The sequence below is a fragment of the Trachurus japonicus genome, chromosome 24 (genome assembly GCF_045865225.1).
Source record: "Trachurus japonicus isolate A0001 chromosome 24, Traja_1.0".
Classification (NCBI taxonomy): Eukaryota; Metazoa; Chordata; class Actinopteri; order Carangiformes; family Carangidae; genus Trachurus; species Trachurus japonicus.
Genome location: NC_140930.1, coordinates 26,334,281 through 26,357,750, shown reverse-complemented (window position 1 = coordinate 26,357,750; position 23,470 = coordinate 26,334,281). Strand labels below are relative to the sequence as shown.

General features: G+C 40.0%; 2 protein-coding genes and 1 pseudogene across 4 annotated transcripts; all 3 read right to left on the bottom strand.

Moving 5' to 3' along the window:
- Positions 1–433: 433 nt before the first annotated feature.
- LOC146962095 (cell adhesion molecule 3-like) lies at positions 434–3,355 on the bottom strand (annotated as a pseudogene). The gene is made up of 7 exons (XR_015035275.1): positions 3,345–3,355; positions 3,178–3,230; positions 1,751–2,053; positions 1,364–1,624; positions 1,102–1,180; positions 948–987; positions 434–765 (listed from the first exon to the last, which is right to left on the bottom strand). The product of XR_015035275.1 is annotated as a cell adhesion molecule 3-like (transcript).
- Positions 3,356–3,688: 333 nt separating this feature from the next.
- Positions 3,689–8,450, bottom strand: LOC146962094 (myelin-associated glycoprotein-like). Of its 2 annotated transcripts, XM_085771154.1 has the most exons (8): positions 8,351–8,450; positions 6,359–6,423; positions 5,835–6,224; positions 4,935–5,240; positions 4,548–4,808; positions 4,279–4,357; positions 4,113–4,152; positions 3,689–3,929 (listed from the first exon to the last, which is right to left on the bottom strand). In XM_085771154.1, exons 2-8 carry the CDS (start codon positions 6,399–6,401, stop codon positions 3,696–3,698), a joined length of 1,353 nt encoding a protein of 450 aa, XP_085627280.1. In that variant the 5' UTR covers positions 6,402–6,423; positions 8,351–8,450; the 3' UTR covers positions 3,689–3,695. The 2 variants fall into 2 exon arrangements, with proteins under 2 accessions (XP_085627280.1, XP_085627281.1); XM_085771155.1 differs by lacking the exon at positions 8,351–8,450 and having other exon boundaries at positions 6,359–6,437.
- A 6,302-nt stretch (positions 8,451–14,752) lies between these two features.
- LOC146962093 (solute carrier family 23 member 1-like) lies at positions 14,753–22,746 on the bottom strand. Its single transcript, XM_085771478.1, has 12 exons — positions 22,558–22,746; positions 20,930–21,067; positions 20,563–20,720; positions 17,877–18,036; positions 17,509–17,690; positions 17,107–17,227; positions 16,778–16,934; positions 16,429–16,682; positions 16,180–16,344; positions 15,996–16,104; positions 15,517–15,612; positions 14,753–15,382 (listed from the first exon to the last, which is right to left on the bottom strand). Exons 1-12 carry the CDS (start codon positions 22,603–22,605, stop codon positions 15,123–15,125), a joined length of 1,848 nt encoding a protein of 615 aa, XP_085627604.1. The 5' UTR covers positions 22,606–22,746; the 3' UTR covers positions 14,753–15,122.
- Between the last annotated feature and the right edge of the window lie 724 nt (positions 22,747–23,470).

The following is a 23,470-nucleotide window of genomic DNA, read 5'->3' as shown; positions in this document are numbered from 1 at the left end:
CATGATGGGACACTGTTTACCTGAAAAACATTTTGGATAAAAAACTGGACAAAGACAAGGCCTTTTTTATTTTATTTTTTATTTTTTTGACATTTTTTAATAATCAGAATATTGTTAAAGACAAGTAGACTGAAGAATACTGAGGAGCTGAAGGCCTGTATGACAGAGCATGTGAACCAATGATACTGGATATTAACAAACATACCACAAGGTAATTTCACAAGAAAATGAAATAGGACATATAATTTAGATATACATTCATAGTTTACTTCTGATGGGTGTGCAGAAGTGTTTCTGGTGCCACTTCAGTTCCCTTTTCAGAGCTAAAAGAAAACAACATGTGAACATGGAGATGTTGACAGTTGACAGAGAAAGCAGCAGAGCATGACTGTTTTGAGTCTTATCTTCAGTAGCCTATGAATGTTTTCCTGCCACCAACTAAAAACATATCAATAAAAATTAATAATAAAAACATTTCTTTTTAATGGCCTCATGTAACTTTTGTCTTTACAGAAACCAAATACTTTTTTTTTTTCACTTTTTCATCACTTGAGCATAGAGATCCTCTGGGCTGTCTGCAGTCTGTCTGGACCTTTTTACTGTCTTGGACACATTGACTTGTGCATACACACATGCTGCTGCTGTCCACTGTCCTGCAGGGAGTCAGAGGACGGTCCATGTCTCAGCTTGGAGAAGGCGATGTCTCCATAATGGATGTTTTCTTCCTCTGTTTTATGGTCAATAGCCATCTTCATCTGTTTGACTCTGTAAGAAACAAATCAAACAAGAAGTGTCTTGACCTCTTATTTCATCAGGATGCAGACAAGACAGCACAGAGACTGCTCTGATAGAGGCACTGTAGAGGAGTGAGTCAGACAATATGAACAGATGAAAACATTCAGCTCACACAACTCATTATTATACAGGGATGTTTGATATTTTCCCACCTGAGTTTGCTGTGCAGTTGAACGTGTGGACTTAAAACGCCTGAAGGACACAAAAGGCTGTTAGATTAATGATTTTTATATGCCAATAAAGTGTCAAGACTAAGATGACGATGTCAGTGACTGAGTCAAGTCATCTTTGACTTGTTGTACTTACCAGACCAACACAATCAAGCAGACGAGAACAACAAACCCAATGATTCCTCCAAGAACCAGCTTCCATTGCTGACGTTCTCCTGGTAGAAAAACAAGACCAGGGTTAAACACCAAAGAAGACATGATTTAGTTCAGCTGATGAAGCCACTACTGCAGTTCAGTTTAGTTACCATAGCATCACTTTCTATGCACACTAACTAAGAAGATCTATCACAACCCAGGAGAAGACAATGAGAAAAGATTTCCATTAGTAGATTATTTACCTCTAAGAGACAGATGGACCTTTGATGAGGTCTGATGACCAACAGCATTGGAAGCCACACAGAAATAAACTGCTCCATATGTGGCCCTGACACTGTAAAGGGCTCCTTCAGACACATTCATGACTCCATCTGTGCTCTGCTCCATCCAGGTGAAGTGGCTGATGGGAGGCTTGGCTCTGCTGGAGCAGGTCAGGTTCACCCAGCTCCCTGCTGACACCAAACCTGATGGACTGATGGATGCTGAGGTGTCCTTGGGACCATCTAGGAAATGTGACAAACATATATGTAAGACAGGCCTTTATTATCTTGTTGGGTGGAGTAAAGTCACATCTCATGAATCCTCTTGTTCTGACAGGATTCAGTGAGAAAACAAAGTGGTTGACTTACATGAAACATTGAGAGTTATTTGAACCTCTGACTTGACATCTCGTCCATTGTTCACAGAGTAGCTGGCAGAACAGGTGACGTTGTGTCCATCATCATTTTCTGACAGAGTCATGATCCTCTGAGTTTTGGTTGTAAAGGTTCTATCAGTGTTTTCCTCCATTATGCTGCGAGGGTCTTGATGGAGGCTCCAGGTGAGTTGAGGAGGGGAGTGTGGACAGGGAGTTTGAGCCGAGCAGGTAACAGTGACAGACGCCCCCTCCCTCTGATCACCTGAGATTGTAATTGTTGGCCTGGGAGGAGAATCTGTGAACACCAGAACACAGCACATGACCCTTTATAAATGATTTTGACTGTTAAAAAAAAAAAAAAAAGGTAAGACTTTACTTGACGTCTATCTCTATAACACATTATAACCATACATATAATGAGTTATAATGCAGTTATAGCACTGTATAACTATAGTTATAAACACTCATAAATGATCATAATGCTTTACAACAATAAGTATAACACACTATAAAGCATTTTATCATGACTTATAAGGTCAGGTATTATAATAGGTTATAATTGTTAGTAACTCACTGACAATGACCACATCGATAATGCATTATAAATATAGTTATAATGTGTTATAATTGGCTTATAAACGTGTATAACTATCATTATAAACACTCATTAATTATCATAAGGCTTTATAACAATAAGCACAAGACATCATAGAGCAATTTATAATGGTATAAGGTCTTAGTATTATAATAGAGTTATAATGCTCTATAATGTGTTATGCTTAGGCCTATATTGTTTTAAAGTCTTATGTGATTTATATGTGTTTATAATGATAGTTATACATGTTTATAAGACAAACACACATTATAACTATATTTATAATGCATTATAAATGTGAGCATTGTCAGCCAGTTACTAACAATTATAACGTATTAATATTTGACCTTATAAGTCATGATAAAATGATTTATGGTGTGTTATGATTATTGTTATAAAGCATTATGAACATTTATGAGTGTTTATGTGTTATAACTGCATTATACCTCATTATAAGTATGGTTATAATGTGTTATAGAGATAGGCGTCAAGTAAAGTGTTACCAAAAAAAAACAAAACCTGTCACGAAATACAGCATTAAATCGATGTGGAAAACACAAAATCCTGCTTTGATGTTAAGTAATGAAAAAACTCTGCTGGTCTGAAAAGTGAATGTTTCTCTACAATTAAAAAGATGTTTCTAATAATGTGTCTATTGAGTATCTCACCAGTTTCAGTCACAACGTTCATTGTTAACTACATTGATAATATTTTTATGTTGTTTAATAGCTTCACAGTGAAGGTGAGTTTCCTGTCTAGACCAAAGCTGCATTCATGATATTAGAGACTTATTGATATAAATTAAACTCAGTTTTCAGACTTACCTGTAACATTTATGTGAACTGGATGGCAAGAAGCTGTTGCTTTGAATGACCCCCTCTTTTGACATTTTTTAATAATCAGAATATTGTTAAAGACAATTAGTCTGAAGAATGCTGAGGAGCTGAAGGCCTGTATATAAATCGATGATACTGAACATTAACGAACATACCACAAGATCATTTCACAAAAAAATGTAATAGGACATATTCTAAATGTAGATAGACAATCATAGTTTATTTCTGATGGGTGTGCAGAAGTGTTTCTGGTGCCACTTCAGTTCCCTTTTCAGAGCTAAAAGAAAACAACATGTGAACATGGAGATGTTGACAGTTGACGGAGAAAGCAGCAGAGCATGACTGTTTTGAGTCTTATCTACAGTATGAATGTTTTCCTGCCACCAACTAAAAACAGACATATCAATAAGAATAAATAAAGCAAACATTTCTTTTCAATGACTTCATGTAAATTTTGTCTTTAGAGAAATCAAATCGTCTTTTTTCCGCCACTCAAATTGTCTTTTTCATTTCTTCATCACTTGAGCATAGAGATCCTCTGGGCTGTCTGCAGTCTGTCTGGACCTTTTTGCTGTCTTGGACACATTGACTTGTGCATACACACAATGCTGCTGCTGTCCACTGTCCTGCAGGGAGTCAGAGGACGGTCCATGTCTCAGCTTGGAGAAGTCGATCTCTCCATAATGGATGTTTCCTTCCTCTGTTTTATGGTCAATAGCCACCTCGTCACATGTTTGACTCTGTAAGAAACAAATCAAACAAGAAGTGTCATGAGGTCAACCTTATTTCATCAGGATGCAGACAACACAGCACAGAGACTGCTCTGATAGAGGCACTGTAGAGGAGTGAGTCAGACAATATGAACAGATGAAAACATTCAGCTCACACAACTCATTATTAGCCTATGTTTGATATTTTCCCACCTGAGTTTGCTGTGCAGTTGAACGTGTGGACTTAAAACGCCTGAAGGGCACAAGAGGCTGTTAGATTAATGATGTTTAACTTTCATACCATATGCCAATAAAGTGTCAAGACTAAGATGACGATGTCAGTGACTGAGTCAAGTCATCTTTGACTTGTTGTACTTACCAGACCAACACAATCAAGCAGATGAAAACGACAAACCCAATGATTCCTCCAAGAACCAGCTTCCATTGCTGAGGTTCTCCTGGTAGAAAAACAAGACCAGGGTTAAACACCAAAGAAGACATGATTTATTGTTCAACTATGTTCAACTATGAAGCCACTACTGCAGTTCAGTTTAGTTACTGTGGCATCACTTCCTATGCACACTAACTAAGAAGATCTACAACACAGGAGAAGACAATGAAACAAGATTTCCAATAGATTACCTTTACCTCTAAGAGACAGATGGACCTTTGATGAGGTCTGATTACCAACAGCATTGGAAGCCACACAGAAATAAACTGCTCCATATGTGGCCCTGACACTGTAAAGGGCTCCTTCAGACACATTCATGACTCCATCTGTGCTCTGCTTCACCCAGGTGAAGTGGCTGATGGGAGGCTTGGCTCTGCTGGAGCAGGTCAGGTTCACCCAGCTCCCTGCTGACACCAAACCTGATGGACTGATGGATGCTGAGGTGTCCTTGGGACCATCTAGGAAATGTGACAAACATATATGTAAGACAGGCCTTTATTACCTTGTTGGGTGGAGTAAAGTCACATCTCATGAATCCTCTTGTTCTGACAGGATTCAGTGAGAAAACAAAGTGGTTGACTTACATGAAACATTGAGAGTTATTTTAACCTCTGCTGACTTGACATCTCGTCCATTGTTCACAGAGTAGCTGGCAGAACAGGTGACGTTGTGTCCATCATCTTTTTCTGACAGAGTCATGATCCTCTGAGTTTTGGTTGTAAAGGTTCTATCAGTGTTTTCCTCCATTATGCTGCGAGGGTCTTGATGGAGGCTCCAGGTGAGTTGAGGAGGGGAGTGTGGACAGGGAGTTTGAGCCGAGCAGGTAACAGTGACAGACGCCCCCTCCCTCTGATCACCTGAGATTTCAATTGTTGGTCTGGGAGGAGAATCTGTGAACACCAGAACACAGCACATGACCCTTTATAAATGCTTTAGAGTGTAAAACTGTCACAAAATACAGCATTAAATCAATGTGGAAAACACATTAAATCCTGTTCTGATGTGAACTAAGGAAAAAACTCTGCTGGTGTGAAAAGTGAATGTTTCTCTACTTACAATTAAAAAGATGCTTCTAATAAAGTGTCCACTGAGTATGTCAGCAGTTTCAGTCAGGATGTTCTTTGTTAATTATTGATACATTGATCATATTTTTTATTTTATTTATCATTTAGCTCAGTGGTTCCCAAACTTTTTTGACTTGCGTACCCCCTGAGCCGTTTTGCCATACCACAAGTACCCCCTCCCTCATACGTGTTGATGATTCTCCAAAAGTGGTCATAACGTAACACAACTGATTAAGAAACAAAAATCATTTCAATTTCTCTCTTCAATTTGTACAAAGACATTTTACGCTATTAGTGTAGCTAGCTAAATTTTAGCTTCACAGTGAAGGCGAGGGTCATAGAGTTTCCTGTCTAGACCAAAGCTGCATTCATGATATTAGAGACTTATTGATATAAATGAAACTCAGTTTTCAGACTTACCCGCAACATTTATGTGAACTGGATGGCAAGGAGCTGTTGCTTTGAATGACTCCCTCTCGATTCTGAAGAAGTATTTGTCTGTATAATCTGTGGTTAAATTAGAAAATAGAGTGGTGCAGTTTTTCTGACTCAGGTTTCCAATAATATTCATCGGGTAGCTGTTGGCTGTGCTGCTACTGTTGAAGATCACGTTGCATGGATATTGTGCAAATCTAGAGTCACTTTTAATCCACACTCCAGTGCTCCATGAGTCCTTGGATTCATTTTCTGAGCTTCCTTCAAAATGACATGGGATTAGCAAACAAGATCCAGTCAGTGCCTCCATCTGTATTGGTGTAGTGATGTTGATGATATGCATGCAAGCTGCCAAAACACCTGTAAATCCAGCCTCTGCATGAAGAGAAAGTCCAGTGTCATGTTTCATATTGCACTTTTTTATTATATAGTTTTTGCTTTGTATCTAAATGAGGTTCACATCATAAAAGTCTGAGTATTGGCAACAAATAAATAAACAAACAACTCACCAGAAACAAAGAGGACACTCAGTAAAATGTTGACTGTCACCATCTTCACAGACAGACACTTGCTCCTGCATTTGCAAACATGTCACTTAGTTTAATCATGTCACTTTTTTTTCCACTTTTCACTTATTTTAGACAACATCTACAAAGCAACTTCCTCATTTGAGATTCACAGCAGAAACTTGTCACCATGGTTAACCACATGTGCAGAGTGATGAAGAGATACAAAATGAAAAGTTTTAAAGGTTTCCAGAAGTAAGCAATATTTTTGCGTTAATATAAGTCTTAAATAGTTATATCTTCCGACAGCAATCACTTCTATAGAGTGTTTGGACCGAAACACGGGTCTGTCAGTCACTCTGCTCTGCTCTGAGCCGAGGAGAAAACTTTCCTTGTATCCTACAACCTTTATCCAATGAGGAGAGAGAACGGCATGAAAGGCTGTGTGTGCAGCCAAGGGATGCGCCTGAATATGGTGACGTAGGGACGAGGACCAATAGATCCATGACGAGGGCGGGGGCTGCTAACTCCATCGGCTGACAAGACGTTATGGTGCGTTCAACCCGTAACTCGTGTTTTTCCGACCTGTGAAGTCGTACCAGTTCGATCTGGTACGAGTTCACGTGTCGGAAGTTACGAGTGGCCGTTATAGTGACTTTCACAGGTAAAACAGGTCGGAAAAACACGAGTGGGTTGCCTGGAACGCTACAAAGTCGTAAGTCGTGACTTGAAGCTGTAATTTACGGTTTCAAAAGCCTGCCTGGAACACAGCATTAGCCAAAACGACCGGATCGCTTACTTCTGCTTTAAAGAAAAGTTAAAGATTTTTTTCCATCATCAAACATGTCAGGGCAACAAAGTGTTGTGATTATGGAGAAGAATAACACAGTCTATGAATTTTAGCTTAACTGTATTGAACCAGATGTCCTAACTCTTTAAAATGAAAGAAAGAGAACTTGGAAAGTGACCTCTGTTCACTGTGATGTTGCAAAACTCCCTGTGACTTATATACAGAGGAAGCACAGGCAGTTTTCAACATACTGGGCAGATTTTATTACAAAGAAAAAGTTCCACTGAATGTTTCCAGAATTGTCACTGCTGGAGAGAGATACTCAGATTATTGTCAAAGTTACTGGGGATGCAGACAGAACCTGACAGAGTTTATTATCTTAGGTTTATTGGGAAGACCACAAGTAGCTCAGCACTGCCTCTTTCCTTATCGATGTCTCACTGCTGAGGAAGTCATTCTTCTATTTTGAAAGAGGCAGGAAGTTCCCACACTTCAACTCTGTCTAAATCAGATGACAGAGTTGATTCAACTCTGAGAATCAGAAGTTTGGCAGCTGTTTATTTCTGACCTGAAAGGTTGAACTACCTGAAAACCTGTTACATCCCACACAAAAAACAACATTATACACAGCAGTCCTGGGTGTGCTGAGGGTGGTCTGTTCTTATTCTGTTGGTTAATCTAAACACCAGATAAGGTGAAGAGTCTACTTTTCACAATAAAGTGATTACATCCTTCACATTACAGGTGTATAACTGTGTATAATATATTCCATGATCCAATAGTTACATGTCTGTACAGGAGATATAAGTTATATAGGTTCTTTATCTGAAACATGTGATGTTTTGATGACATTTGCGCTGTAAATGTCTGTCTGATGGTTCCCCAGCTGTGTGTCCACATGCAAATCCCAGAATGCTAAATAAAAGTCTTTTCTCCCTCATTCTTTCTGCTGTGTGAAAAGGTTCCTCACCAAGGGTCTGAAATTATTAACTTCCCATTTTAGTCACTTGAAAAACATTTTTATTCACTTCTATGTTGATATATACAGGTCTAAGCATCTTTTTGATATCTTAAAAACAAAGGAAAAATTATATACCAAAATCAGTCCAACATGCATTAAATTACAAAAGAAGAAGTTTTTACATTTGTGTTACACTGACTTCCAAAACATAGCAGATGAGAAATTACATAAAAGTATAACTTACTTCAGCCAGAGATTTCCTTTTTAGTGTGATGAACAGGGTAAAAAAATATGACAAATTTAGCATTTAGAGGAGTGTGTCTGCTTCCTCTTCTTCTTTTGGCTCATGGTGACTGACTTGCGTTGGCATCTGGTGCGTCTTGTGGAAATGAAACAAGCTGTGAAGTCATGCAGCTGCAAGTTCAGGAGACTATTATGACAATATCTGTGGTATTTGTGCACAGGGCCTCACAGGTCTACCACTAAAACCACTTTGAGAATTGCTCACATGAAGATCTCTCTAGTGATACCTCAGGATGTGAGACTCATGATGAACTGCAATCCCCATAACCTTAACCCTGTAACACCCAAAGTAAAACCTATTGGAAAAAAAATGTTTTTGTAATATTGCAGAATTGGCCTCAAGGGGAAGAGAATCTTTATTTGGACCTATTGTCTGAACAGGGTTCATGGTTCAAGGGTTCATTTGCACTATGCATTTTGCTTTTCTCCCAGAACAGTATATAACATGAATCATAACCTCAGTCATATTTTTATGAATAGTCAATTTTATTTTATTTTTGTGATCAAATTTTTATTTTCATTTTCATTAAGTCCAACAAAATTCTCAATGAAAGACAATTAGCCCAGGACATAAGAACGTGTCATGGGAAGGACCATGGTGAAAGTATTATTAATAATAATAATAATAATAATAATAATAATAATAATCATCATCATCATCATCATCATCATGAAAATGTGTAAATAAAATAACAATGGAAAAATATAGAAGTAAAAATAAAAATAAAATTACAAACATAACCTAAAAAATTTAAAAAAAATTGAAATACACACCCATACACACACACACACACACACACACACACAGACACATTGACAGGACAAAAGGGACTTGACATACAAAGGCACTAGGTATGTATATGACGTCCAAAAAGGAGAGAATCCAAGATTGAGTAGTTAAAGAATGAGGTGGCTTCCACCGAGCCGTCAATCCAGCAAAGATGACTCGCTTATAGTCAATTTTTTTTTTTCTATGTATATTTTTGGACTTATGCTTGGATAGTAAAGTATACAGGACATGTCTACAGGAAATGGGGAGGCAGAGAGAGGGGGGAACGACATGCAGCAAAGGGTTGCCCGATGCAGGATTTGAACAGGGGCCGACTGCAGTGAGCACCGTAGCCTCTACATATGGGGCGCCTGCTCCACCCACTGCACCACACAACAACGCCTCATGAATAGTCATTTATTACAAAAAGATGAATTCTGGTGTTCATTAGCAGTGATAATCCCAGTCAGAAAGACCCAGTCAAAAACACCTTTGCTCCATTTCCTTTTCATTAGTGTTTACTTTTTATTAGTGTAGACGGAGTCTGAGGAAGGGTTTCTGACTTTCCTTTGTGTTGTCCGGTAGCCAGCATTTAGACTTAGGGATGTGCATGTTTTTTCTATTTTTTCACATATAATTCCATGTCCACATCACTATCTCCATTTTAGACGATAGCCATCACATCCTGCACACTGTATCAAGGATCTCTCCATGCTGTTGGTATTCTGAAATGAAAAAAAAATAAAACTGAAACAAATATATATGTATAAATAGCACACATTATTATTAAGTTGTAGATATCCTGCAGGAAAATATGAGGTGGTGAGGAAATTGATTACAAATACAAAGTGTGACACATTCACACATTTCACTAGTCACACAATACTGTCTGGCTAACCTATGATACTTTCTGATTATGATCCTGAAAGGTCTGCATGCAGCCCCCAACTTACCAACACTCCTGAACATTCACACCAGAACATTACCATCTCCAAGCATCCACCATATGCTTTGACTATGTATTGATTATAAAATGAGCCAGAATTTCTGCTAACAGAGTTGAGGTGGTTAGAAATCGTTATAAGTAGAAGAAAATGATAAGCCATGACAATATATTTAATTTCTACCGTATATAAATAATATAATACAATATATGTCATTATGTAGCCCGTGGGAATGGAAACGCACACACAGAACACAATAACTGGGTTTTATAGCTTTACTCTGGCTTGCAAGTCGGCCTAAATCAATAACCCAAAAAATCAGAGGGCTTTTCTCAGTTTTGATATTTGAAAAGAAATAAAGAAATAAAATACAAAATGTCTCAAAATACGGCAGTGGCCGAGGAACTAATCACAAAGAACAACACAACACAAGGTCAGTAATGTAACCATTCAACAAACACCATTTAAAATGTATAGTAGTCTACCAAAACAGACACTTACACTTCACCAGTCGTCGTTCCACGTGTTTGAGTTTTCCTCACTTAGCACAGAAGTTAGCTGCTAACCGTGGTTGACACCTATAGCGTGTTCACATCCTTTTGATTTAAGCAACAGAGTGTCTGTTACACAATTTGCAACCAGGCCCACATCCAGCAGAAGGAAAAAACAACAACAACCCAAAATGCACTTTGCGGTAAAACCTAACAGGGCTCAGTCCTGCCACCCTGTGACCAAAAAGTGTCTATGTACATTTATGTGTCTTACAAAAGATTACATATAAAAGGAGAAAAAAATAAGCAAAGAACACATTATAACATAGTTAGTATAGTATACATATCTTCTGACAGCAATCACTTCTATAGAGTGTTTGGTCCGAAACACGGGTCTGTCAGTCACTCTGCTCTGCTGTAAGCCCAGGAGAAAACTTTCCTTGTATCCTACAAGTTTTATCCAATGAGGAGAGAGAACGGCATAAAGGGGCGGTCCTCTCTGTGTGTGCAGCCAAGGGATGCGCGTGAATGTGGTGACGTAGGGACGAGGACGGGGACTGCTAACTCCATCGGCTGACAGGAAGTTAGCCAAAACGACCGGATCGCTTACTTCTGCTTTAAAATCTTACATTGCAGTGTACAATCACATCTGGGTTTATTTACCATCCGGTTACACATATAATACAATAATACTTGTAAGTTGTAACCCAATATAAGGCTAAGGGCTAGATTGTGTGGAACATGTGTAGTTTAAAATTATATTTGGATATTGAATAACATCATGGTTTCACTGCTGTGAGTCAGTTTCCTGTCTTTTTGGACTGTGAAGAGAATATGTGTAAGAAAGAAAATATCTGTCCACACAAAGAGATGTGTGGATTCTCTCTCTTTAGGCTGACATTGTGTCTGCAGAAGGTTTTAGATGAACATAAGATTTGGATCTACAGAGCTCTGTATCACAGTGAAGAGATTAATACCCAACATCACAGCTGACACAGTCTCCAAGATGGAGTCTCTCCGGGCCACACCAATAAAGGCTGTGATGTCTTTAAAGCTTTACCCAGTTAAAAAAGAGACATTCTGACAAACAGTGTCACTGGTGTTGGAAAATCCTTCTCAGCGCACTAGTTCACACTGGAGTCAGCAGGGGGCCCCGGAAAACCAAGATCAGTCCACTGACTGAGCTTTCACTCAGGGAGTTGGACTCGATCAGAGATGTACAGTATACAGCGTTCATCAGCGTGCATCCAACATTAGAGAAGATCACAGCAGAGCAGCTCGCTTTGGTAACGTTTGGTTCCTCTTTGATGGCCTGGAGGAAAGCAGACTTTCCCCAGATTTCAACAGGGGAAGAGAGGGATTGTGTCTTACGTAATGTCAGAAGTCACCGGTCGACGTGCTCTTGACAAACCTCGTCAAGAAGAATCTGCTTCCCTCTGTTCATTGAAAGACTTCTGTCAATGTACTGGATTGGTCGAGTGTGTGTGTCCTTACTCAGGGCCACTGTACACGTGCGTTGAAAAGTTAGATTTTGTGAGATAACCTCTTGACAACTTGAGAGTGACACTGTGAAAGAGAGAATCACTCTTTGAATCACACAAAGACCAACGTTTGGCCTGCAGCCCCCTCCAGTGTTCAAATGAAAATAATACACTCTGCCAAACATTGCAGTAAAAGAAATGAGTGCGTATCTGAGCTCCTCGGAAAATACACCATCACAACTAAAGCTCCCTTAACTTCTGACATGCAACTGGTCTATAATCAGGGATTACAGAATCCCTCTTGTTTTGGAGAGTATTAATGAGTACAACGAGAAAGATTTGAGTTTTTATTTTAGTAAGCAGTTCCTTAAAGTATGCTGTCTTCATTTCTTGTCTGGTTTTGTTAATGACCACCTATGGGACCGCACTGTGATGAGGCAGGAGCAGGTCTAAGGGTGAGAGAGAATTATCCATCTGACCTGGGAAAATGCACAAACTCTGCAACTCTGGATGTGTTGGGAATGGAAAAGTTTGCAGAGCTAAGATGCTGCCAGGGGGCATCCATGGACCCAGATTTCTCTGGTGTCTGTTACAGCGGAGAGGCAACGAGAGAGAGAGAGAGAGAGAGAGAGAGAGAGAGAGAGAGAGAGAGAGGTACTGACTTGATCCCAGAGCAAAGGAAACAGAGAGAAATCATGATGAGTGAGGAGAGACTGCAGCATTATGAATATTTCAGGCTATTTCTCAGCGCCCAGCTGTGCTCTCGTCGCAGACTAGTTTTATCAGTTACAGCCTGCTGCGCTCGTTCATTTACATGTGTGTTTTTCTGTATCCATGTCTGTGTCATCGCAGTTGATTGATGATGGAGTAAAGTGTCTTTGAGGCTGGATTTATACCAGAATTATAGTTAACAAACAAAATGAAAATGACACCACTGGAATAAATCATGGTAGCATTAAATTATTCTCAGTGCTACTGCTCCAGTGCTTTACCACCATTTAACTTTTTTAATTTGGCATGTTTACTAAAGCAGATCGGACTAATTCAAAGGCAAATGATATATTCCTTCTGTGACTATGGAGCGCTTCATCTCTCCAGGCGAGGGAGGTAACCCATAATGTTCGGCACATGGTTGGGTTGGGGAGTGACACATCACTCCGTCATGCTTTCAAACAATTAACTGGACTTTAAATATACTTGCTTAGTTGGTCCTTTTCAAGACTGATTACCAGAGAGTTACAGCATTACTACAATAAGAAATGAGGACAGGAAACACTGGGTACTAAAGCATTATCAAATTTAATCCTGAGCCACTTTCCCTTCAGCATGCTGCTTTATTTTGTATTCCTGAACAAATGTATCTTCCACTGAGCTCAGGAAATGAACAAACCCGATTATTACAGCCCAATAAAATATAAACCCGTTACTAGCACCTTGTATTGAAGAGGAACACGTTGTAATTCTCAGAATGTGCTCTTGAAGTTCAGCTTGGAGTTAAAGTCTGAAGAATTTCTTGTGGGGCTTCAATACATTTCTAAGAGCGGGAACACAGTGCGGTTTCTAGCACGGGAGGCAGTGAAGAAATATGAGTGCATGTCCATGCAGACTGCAGGTTTCACATAAAAATCAGTCACATGAATGAACAGGGGACAGTAAATGGAATCAGTTTGAATATATTTACTTCTGTGTGTATTCATATTCTTTATTTACCCTGTTTGTGTTTGAATGAATAAATCAACAGGAGTGTAGAGAACATTTGCCTGCATTACAGTCCCATCTACTAGTTATGAATCATAATATATCTGTGTGTTTTTTCTGTTTTTCTCTCACTTTGTGTATTTGTAATAATATCTATGTCAGAAAGATAAACTCAGCAGTGTGAAAGCTGGGGAGGACATATGATGTAATGTAGAGTTCTGAAAGAAAATAAAGGCAGTTCCTCAAGGCTGGAGACAGAAATATATATGTTTCTGGTGATTTAAAGCCATCCCTGATGAGCAGGGAAACGCTGAGCCCTCATGATAATTTCTCTATTGAAACACAGATTGCTTCCACACAGCGATAGTGTGGTGTGAATTACTGTGCAAAATCCCTTTCCTTTCCACCTCCTCTCAAAATGTAATATTCTGTAATGTGTTCTCAGTGAGGTCCAAAAAAAAAAGACCTCAGAAAAGGAGTGCAACTTACACTCAGTGCTGTGTGGTATTGTATCATCCTGAAATAACATCAGAGTGTGCAGCCAGCCGTTGACTATAGTGGTCAGTATGGGCTTAGGGGGGGAAAGTGATGGCTCCACACACATCAAAGCGTTACAGCACCATATCCCACCTGCCTGTCAAAGGTGGTTAGACAGAGGAAATGAATACAGAGTGAGAGAGGCATAGAGAAAGTTTGTGGAGCTGTGTTATCTCTTATTTGCTTTTACAAAAGGGAAACAACAGTAAGAGCTGGAGGGTTGCTGCTGTGGGTTTTTATGCAGCTGTCTGGATGTGTGTGGAGATAGTGCTGTGTGATAATAAATTTACCCACAGGCTAAATTTAATTTCCTTTGAAAGAGGAGAATGAAGAGCACATTATTCTAGTTCTCTGTCTCTCGTGTGTGATCGGCCAGGAGTTATTGGAGGGGCTCCGAGTAAGGGGAGAACACAGGAACACTTTGATTGTTTAGTATTTCTCATTTAATTGGTCCTGACAGAATGTGGGAGCCACAGTTCACACTCAGATATTTTTATTTCTCTTCCAGCATGAACAGTATTGCATATACAGTACGTAGTGAAAATATGAGTACAGTACCATGTTAATGTTTTGCAAGCAGTTTTGCACAATAGAAAACGGAAATCAACTTACTGTAATATTTTTGATCTACCAAGTTTTACTACTCTTCTTATATTGTTTTTTAAAACAGTGCGTGAAAATGTTTTATTAAAAAATATGATTCTGTTTTAAAACAAACATACAGCAAGAGATATTGGTCTATAATATTTCCCCACATAAAACTTTTTTTCCCAGACTATCTCCAGTTTAGACCTCACACAACGGATCCATCACTTCTCCTTGCTTTGCTCTGCTGCTTTCCCTGGAGCTCCAACATGCTGTTGTTCTCACACGTGGGCTGAAATGTGTGGCCCTTCCATGGGCAGAAGGGGAGGTAGCGAGCCCAAGAGCGGGATGAGAGGAAAGAAGTTATGCCGAAGGGAAGGTCATACACTTCCTCTGTTTCTGAGGTATTTCCAGAATCTTCAGGGTCCACTTTGTCCCAGTTCAGGAGGCCGCGCTCACGTTTGGTGCCTAACATCAGGCATCAGAAAGATTGTTAGAGGAGTGATTGATAATAAATATAAAGTAACAAATGCATGTCCAGAAGGTACATGGAACTGCTAAGTGCCATGTGCATTGATTAATAACATCTCATATCAGCTTACCAGGAGCTGTGTTGTCCAGGATGAAGCCAAATAATCCTCCAATAAACATACTGGTGGTCAGCAACACATGCAACACCTGGTCCAGCTCTCTCACCCCTGAGACACATCAGGGACAGTTCAGTCTTTTACAAGTTTACAAGTTTATTTAGAAATGGGACAAAACATATTAATGAATATCTTAAAAGAAAAATGTAAATATGAAAAGAGATTGTAGCCGTATCGCTAATTTCCATCTCCCGTCCCATGGGCAGGTGTAAAAGAGACAAGAAGAGAAGAGAAGAGAAGAGAAGAGAAGAGAAGAGAAGAGAAGAGAAGAGAAGAGAAGAGAAGAGAAGAGAAGGAAGAAAGGACAATCAATTACAGAACTTTCCATAACAACCACAGTAACAAAACAGAATGCAGATTAAAGAGAGAAAATAGAATTAAAAATGACTAATAGTAGTTGAGTTGTTCAAAAGTAGTACTCTTTTTGAGTATACCTGTGTTTAAGAAATCAGGATTCTTCCCGATCCAGTTTGGAATGGCGATTCCAGAAAAAATGGAAAAACCAAAAACAAAGATATTTCTGGAGGAATTCATGTCAGTGACCTGTAGAAAGAGAAAATAGAAGTTGAAATAATAGATTTACAAAAAGAAAGAAATAAAAATGATCCTGCTGTTGACCTGTAGATTAGAAATTCCAGCTGCGGTTATGACTCCAAACATGACCAGGAACATCCCTCCAATCACAGGGTCGGGGATGGTCGTGAAAATAGCTCCAAATTTACCCAGCATCCCCAGCAGCATCATGATCGCTCCGCTTAGGAGGATCACAACTCGACTGCCGACCTGTTGACACACAGCAGCCGTGGTTTAGCTCCAGGTGATGGGAGAAAACGTTATTTGTGTTTCCAGGTGATTCGGGTACGTTACCTTGGTGATGCCCAGAGCTGCCACATTCTCACTAAATGAGGTGGTGCCGTTGCCTGTACCAATAGCCCCTGCTAGCAAAGAGCCGAGCCCCTCCAGACCAATTCCTCTGCTGATGGCGTGTTTGGGGGGAGGCGGTGCCCCCGCCAGCTTGGCACATGCATAGTAATCACCTACAGACTCTAATATGGAGCATATTATTCCAGCCATAAGGCCGATCACCCCGGCCAGGCTCACAGTTGGTGTCCCCCACTGACCTAAATGAGAAGTCCAAACAGTGATTATTTAACAGTTTATTAAAAAAACAAAAAACATCTGTCACCACCAATGTTGTGTCTTCTTGTGAACATACCAGGATACGGAAATGTAAACCAGGAAGCATCAGCAATTGCATTCCCCATCACATCAGTGCGGCCCAGGTAGCCATACTTAGCCGGATCAGACGGTAGGGCGCCAGAGATGGTGAGGATGAAGCAGATGAACCATGACAGCAGAATACCCAGGAGAATCTTTAAAAATTTTAAAATATAAAACATGAGTATGAATGTCAGTGTTTTCAGGTTCCTCTATAACACAACAAATATGTCTTAAATAATTTATACTGCCATCAATAATTCAAAGTATTGCAGTGTGAAGCAGATCGAGTGATTTGCGTGAGTGATTGCTTTCCAAAGGACATACAGGCATTATCTGGAAGATAAACAACTTGGATGTGTGCAGTTTCTTCACTCTGCTGTATGTCGGACAGGGGACTGGCACAAAACGGAGGTACTGGGAGAAGAGGATGATCAGCATTGCGGTCCTGAATGCATGAGAATAACTGTTATTAGCATGATGATTTGCAATTTTGAACAGATCTCTTGAAACTGGGGATGACACCATCTCCTCCACCGCGGGAGACTCATCTACATGTCAAAAGAGCTGTGGTGGCTGCAGACTTGAGCATTAGCAGGCAGAATTTGGTTTCGTAATGTAATTTTAGACTGTGACCTCCAAATACTACCTGTTCACTCAGTGAGAAAATTCCCTGCCCAACTGGGCAAAGAGACATTCGACATGACAGCGAGTGATTACTGTACATACATAGCAGCGATGCCCCAGTGGGTGCCAGCCTTGGCTCCAGCTGCATCGTAGAGTGACAGGCCTATGAGAGAGATCGTGGGGGCAATAGTTAACGGGCCAATGAAGCGCATGAGGAAGCCGATGAGCCCCGAGAAGCCGAGCAAGATCTGGAGGAGAGAAGCCACCATGATAGAGCCCTGCAGCTGTGGACGGGAGCATAACAACAGAGATCATTAGCAGCATCATAACACTCTGTCTTCGAGTGATAGACAACAAATATAACAGTAAACATGATTAGTTGCTTCCAGCGGAAACCAGATGAGTTCACTGAATTAATCATGAGCTCCACAGAGGTCTTTGTCGCTGTGAAGTGTTTTGTGTTGGCTCACCGCTCTGAGGCGCGTCTGGTACACTTCCATGAAGACAGGTGAGGAGGTGTTGACCAGGCTGGCGTTCTGAGTCCAAGCTGGACACCTGTATTCTGGCATGGACAGCATGGCCATGGTGGGTGTCAATAAGGCGAATGTGCTCCCCTGTAGGATGGGAAGCCTACAGAGTGTGACAGGAACAGAAACATTTCTGTCAGCCAAATCAAATCAATCAAATTAGTCTGAGAAGCAGTTGAGGAACATGAGCTAACCAGCTGCATACTTGTGCAATCATTTCCAGTAGCTCACATCTGACTGAAATTCCCATAATGTAATATATTAGGGGACATTATTATCATATATATACATCCATTAAATATATGAAGATATAATATGATATACCTGTTGGTAAATGTGTGGAAATTATCTATATAGTGTTAATGTACATATGCAATAGATCAGCCTTTCTCAAAGTGGGTGCCGTCTGACTGCGTCAAGGGTGCCGTGAAAAAAATACCTCTTCTGACATTTCATAGAATACATTCTCTTTATATATGCAAAGGGGCCGTGTCCACCGTCTACTTTCCATTCAGATCCTATGGAGCTCGGAAAAAAGCTGTCGGAGTTTCCTTTTATGGTCACGGCGCTAAGAGCGCTCAGAGTTGAAATATATATATTAGTTGAGGAGTGGCTGTCAGGATGACCAGGAGATCTCCCGGTCGGCCGCTCAGCCAATATGCTCCAACATACCATCGAACAGGTTGCCCTGCACGGTTAGCGGCCTTTATGACCAGCCTCAGTGAGTTAAGGCTAATGTAAGTCAATCATGTTCTCATGATAATCTTCAAGGTTTCCTTGAATTAATTGATACCAACAGTCCAACCATTATTTATACCACTTCTTGTCTTTTTACATCTCACTCATGGTTGCGATAGTGACGCAGACTCTCATCAATCCAGACTACTAAATGATTTTTGTTTAGCCTCCTGTCTTTATCTAATTCTTTTTGTTCAGATATAACTGAACTTTCATGACCAAACATATAAAATAACCAGCAATGTTTGTTCGTTCTTAAATTGTAGAATGGCGCAAAGCCTCATGGGAAATGGGAAACGCGCTAGAGAAAAGTCACTGGTGAGAAAGTTATCATTAAACTAGCGGCTACGGCTAAAAATAGAAGGACTCACGGAAGCTAAACAGCAAAGCTTATCAGTCCTGCCCGTGTGTCACGTTATTTAATAAGTTATATTAATTTAACAAGACAACACAGTCCGTGCTAAGTGGGCCGGTACGTCGGTACCTGGTCGGTACGCGGTACCGTTACTTCTGGATTTTAACCACTTGAGAGTCGGAACCTATGGGCACCGAAGCATGTTGGTGATAGGACAAGACCCCAAACCGTGGCGTGTGCAGCGCTGTCAGTAAAATCCATTCACAGAGTAGGGAGGGGGAAATATACCTGACTGGATGTAATGTTATGGTCAGCAGCGTTAATGCTTGAGTGGCACTAATTGCAGCTCTTTCACCCCATTCAGCATTTCTGTAGCCTACTTTTAATACAAATCCATGATCTTAGTGCCCACTTCTGAAGGAAATAGCTAAATATAGCTACCCATATTTCTTATTTTTCTTATTCTAACCCTGCCCCACTCCACCCCTGATATATACAGTAGGTAGGCCTATATCAAGCAGCGCTGGCGGCTCGTTTCAGCAGCGTTCAGAGAGAGAGAGAGAGAGAGACACGGCCGTTGGTCACGGGCACTCAGAGCAGTGTCCGTGTCCACCGGACGCTATGAAAAAAATGCGTCGTACCAGGCTCACGTCTCACATTGATGGTGAGTCACAGCCTCTCTCCTCTTCCACCGGTGGAAACTCTCTGATTGTTCGCAACGGAGTGAGAACGGAGCGGAGACGCCGGTGGATATTCATGTGAACGCGTGGCCTGCGCTGCGCGCATGTAGACCTTTCTCTCTTCCTCTCACATTGCGGATTATTGTGTGTGTGTGTGTGTGTGTGTGTGTGTGTGTGTGTGTGTGTGTGTGTGTGTGTGTGTGTGTGTGTGTGTGTGTGTGCATATGTAGGCTACAGAGGCACCTATGCATAAATACTGTAATACTGTCCCGTCTAAATAAACAGGACATTTACATTTAGGCTATGCAGTGTCATTTTGAATTACATTTTACACAGGGGTGCCGTGAGATTTTATGCACTTTTGAAAGGTGCCCTGACTGAAAAAAGTTTGAGAAACGCTGATAATATATTTGTACATGATTCCCCTAATGATTTATGTGTTGAATGAACATATATGGATGGGCTTTGGCACGGGTATGTGTCATTTATATATGTACTATACAACGTGAACATACAACTGAAAAAATAAATCTGAATAATAAACTCAGTGCATTACTTATATATTACACATTTATGAAAAATGTCACTATATTAAATTGTTACAATTTCTTGTCTGCTGCTCTGTGACTGTGAGCAAACTCCTTCACATCAAGTAGCTAATATAATTCATTGTTAACACAAAAAATAATAATTAGTGCAACTTTAAGGTTTATATAAATAATGAAATTAAACTTTCATTGGAATTAAGTATCTCTGTTTGGATTAAAAATGTATTATAGTAGATATCTCAACAGTCTTGACAATATTTTCCACAGGATGGCGAACGGTGAGAAGAACCAGCAGCAACTGCTCTGACCTGACACCGAAGGTGACCTGCAGCATGGTGCAAAAGCCAGAGACGAAGAAGATGCTGTTAATGAGGCGTCCCTGGGTCAGGCTGTCGTGCTGCAGACAGAGCTTCTCTGAGAGGATGAGAGGGAGCGCGATGATGGCACCAAATGCTGTCAGGTAATGCTGCGGAGGAAAGGAGCAGTGACGACAGTGAAGAACTGACCGCCGCAAATGTAGGCTACTCCACTCAGTAGTATTGTCTTCTTCCTCTGGATTGACATAAGGCAAAGAGGGATTTTACATTTCACTGGCAGCTCCGATAAAAACCCTAGCCATGTTACAATAATCATGTTTACAAAGAATAGACTTAACAGAGTAAAAGTGCCACCAACCTGAAAGGCCAGGATAATGCAAAGGTACCAGGGGGGGACATCAGTCACAGAATAGACTGGTTTATTTCTATCGACCACTGCTGCACCATTTGTTTTACCTGCCATTTCTTCTGGTTGTTCATCGACTTGTTCACCCATCTGCAAACGTAAAGAACAGATGGAATCAAATAGATAACAGGAGCTCAGTGACATTCCAACATTAGACTTAAGTGTGCATTGTTTTTTATTATTATCCATACAGTTCATGTATTTAGTATAGAATTATTAAAAAAAACATGGTAACATTTTACAATAAGGGTCCCTTAATTAACATTACAGTAGTTAGTACATTATTAAGCATTAATTAACTGTTTATATATAGTTAATATTAAAGGGATAGTTCAACATTTTGGCAAATTGGCCCATTGCCATAATCGCTATAGTCATAGCAGTAGGTTCGTTACCTTTAATTGTAGGTGTAAGCTATTTTTAGTACAGCGGAGCGCAGCAGCTGGCTGCTCAGAGCTACGCTATGGAGGCTAACGGAATTTCTTGGTTTCCCTCATTAAACTCATCAAATTCAACATCCCAAAACTCCACAGCGCTTTTGTAGACAAGTTGTGACCTGCACAACCACCACGCTATGAGATAATGACGGAACGATACGAAACGGAGCCGTTTTCGAGGTAAATTCATACAAAACCGTTGATGCGCGTTGCGTTCAGGGACAGTTTTTCAGCAAGCAGTCTCCGTATTTACCCTGTATTTACCTCGAAAACGGCTCCGTTTCGTATCGTTCCGTCATTATCTCATAGCGTGGTGGTTGTGCAGGTCACAACTTGTCTACAAAAGCGCTGTGGAGTTTTGGGATGTTGAATTTGATGAGTTTAATGAGGGAAACCAAGAAATTCCGTTAGCCTCCATAGCGTAGCTCTGAGCAGCCAGCTGCTGCGCTCCGCCGTACTGAAAATTTACTTACACCTACAATTAAAGGTAATGAACCTACTGCTATGACTATAGCGATTATGGCAATGGGCCAATTTGCCAAAATGTTGAACTATCCCTTTAACAATCATTACTTAGGATTAGGAAACACATAAATTAATGTAGCCTATTAGTAAGCAGTTAATTCATGTTTACTACTCAAAGTTAGTTAATACATTTAAAAGTTGAATAATGTGATAGTTATCATTATGTATGCATTACTCAGCATTAATTAGTTTATATATTAATGCTTAATAATGTACTAACTAACATTAATTAAGGGACCCTTATTGTAAAGTGTTACCAAAACATTGTTAAAACACACTTCAGATACTGTAGACAAGAGATAGACATGTAATTCATGTGATTGTGCTTTTATCACAGACGCAAATGTGGCAAACTTTAAAGCATAAACCTATTCAGTGAAGTATGTGCATGTGCATGACCTATGTGAGCTGCACAAATAGAAACTTTAAACTTCACTCCCACTTGTCCACACACGGTGAACTAGGATTAAGCCAGATTTAACGTGGTGCAACCTCTATGAAATAAAGGAAAAGTGTGCTGAATGCTCACAGGAGCCTGGTGATTGTACAGCATATAGAAAGAACCCTCTGCTTCAAGATGCCTGCATTTATTTCACATGGATAAATAACTGTACTTACATCAAATGGCAGAGTGTCGATCCCTCCATTTTCCTTCCCTGCAGCCATGGAGCTAGAGTTTGATGCTGGATTCCTGAGCTGGAGTTCTTCTAAAGAGTCAGTTGAAAAATAAGGTGAGACCAAGTTTTTTGGAATGACTTTGGTGGTAGTATGTGCTCATTGGAGGACAAAGTTCATTTTACCAATCATTTACAAATGTATGTAGTGGATTTCTAAGCGGAGAGGGATGGACAATTCACCTAGGGATTCCACCAAAAGAGTGCAATTTCCGTCCCCAGCATAATATTTTTGTCGTGGAAATCTTGATTCTGCCTTGTTCTTTTGACTCACTCAAGGCAGAATCAAGATTTCCACGACATTTTAAATGTATAAAAACATGTAATGATATAATGTAAATTGCATGATATTATTAAACAAAGCACCCTACACATGAATCATTGTAGAAATTAAATATATGATTTTAGTTTGTATGTTTGTATGTGTCTGGTGAAACGAAATGTAAATGGTCATGTGATAAAGAATTTCCCTATAGGGACAATAAATGTCTAAAGTCTATTTTCTAAAGAATTTTGAAACATACATTAACTACATTTTACCACAATGCATCATGAATAAAATCCTTCTAAAATCTTTTTTTTTTTTTTTTTTTTGCATTTAAAGCCAACGAGGAGTTTTGGAAAAGCGAAGCGTTTTCACACTACATTTATGAGCCTCCACGCGCGCCGTAGAATTCTTCGACCGGCGCAAGACAGACTCATGTTTTCATTCATCAAGAATTAAAGTCAGAGGTTCAAAGAGGTTCAGTTACCGTCGTAGTTCTGACCATAAACAGTGATTCTGTGGCGTTATTCTCATGACTCGCCGCGAAACCGAAAGCATTAATTAAAATAACAAAATAACGATAGAGACAAAA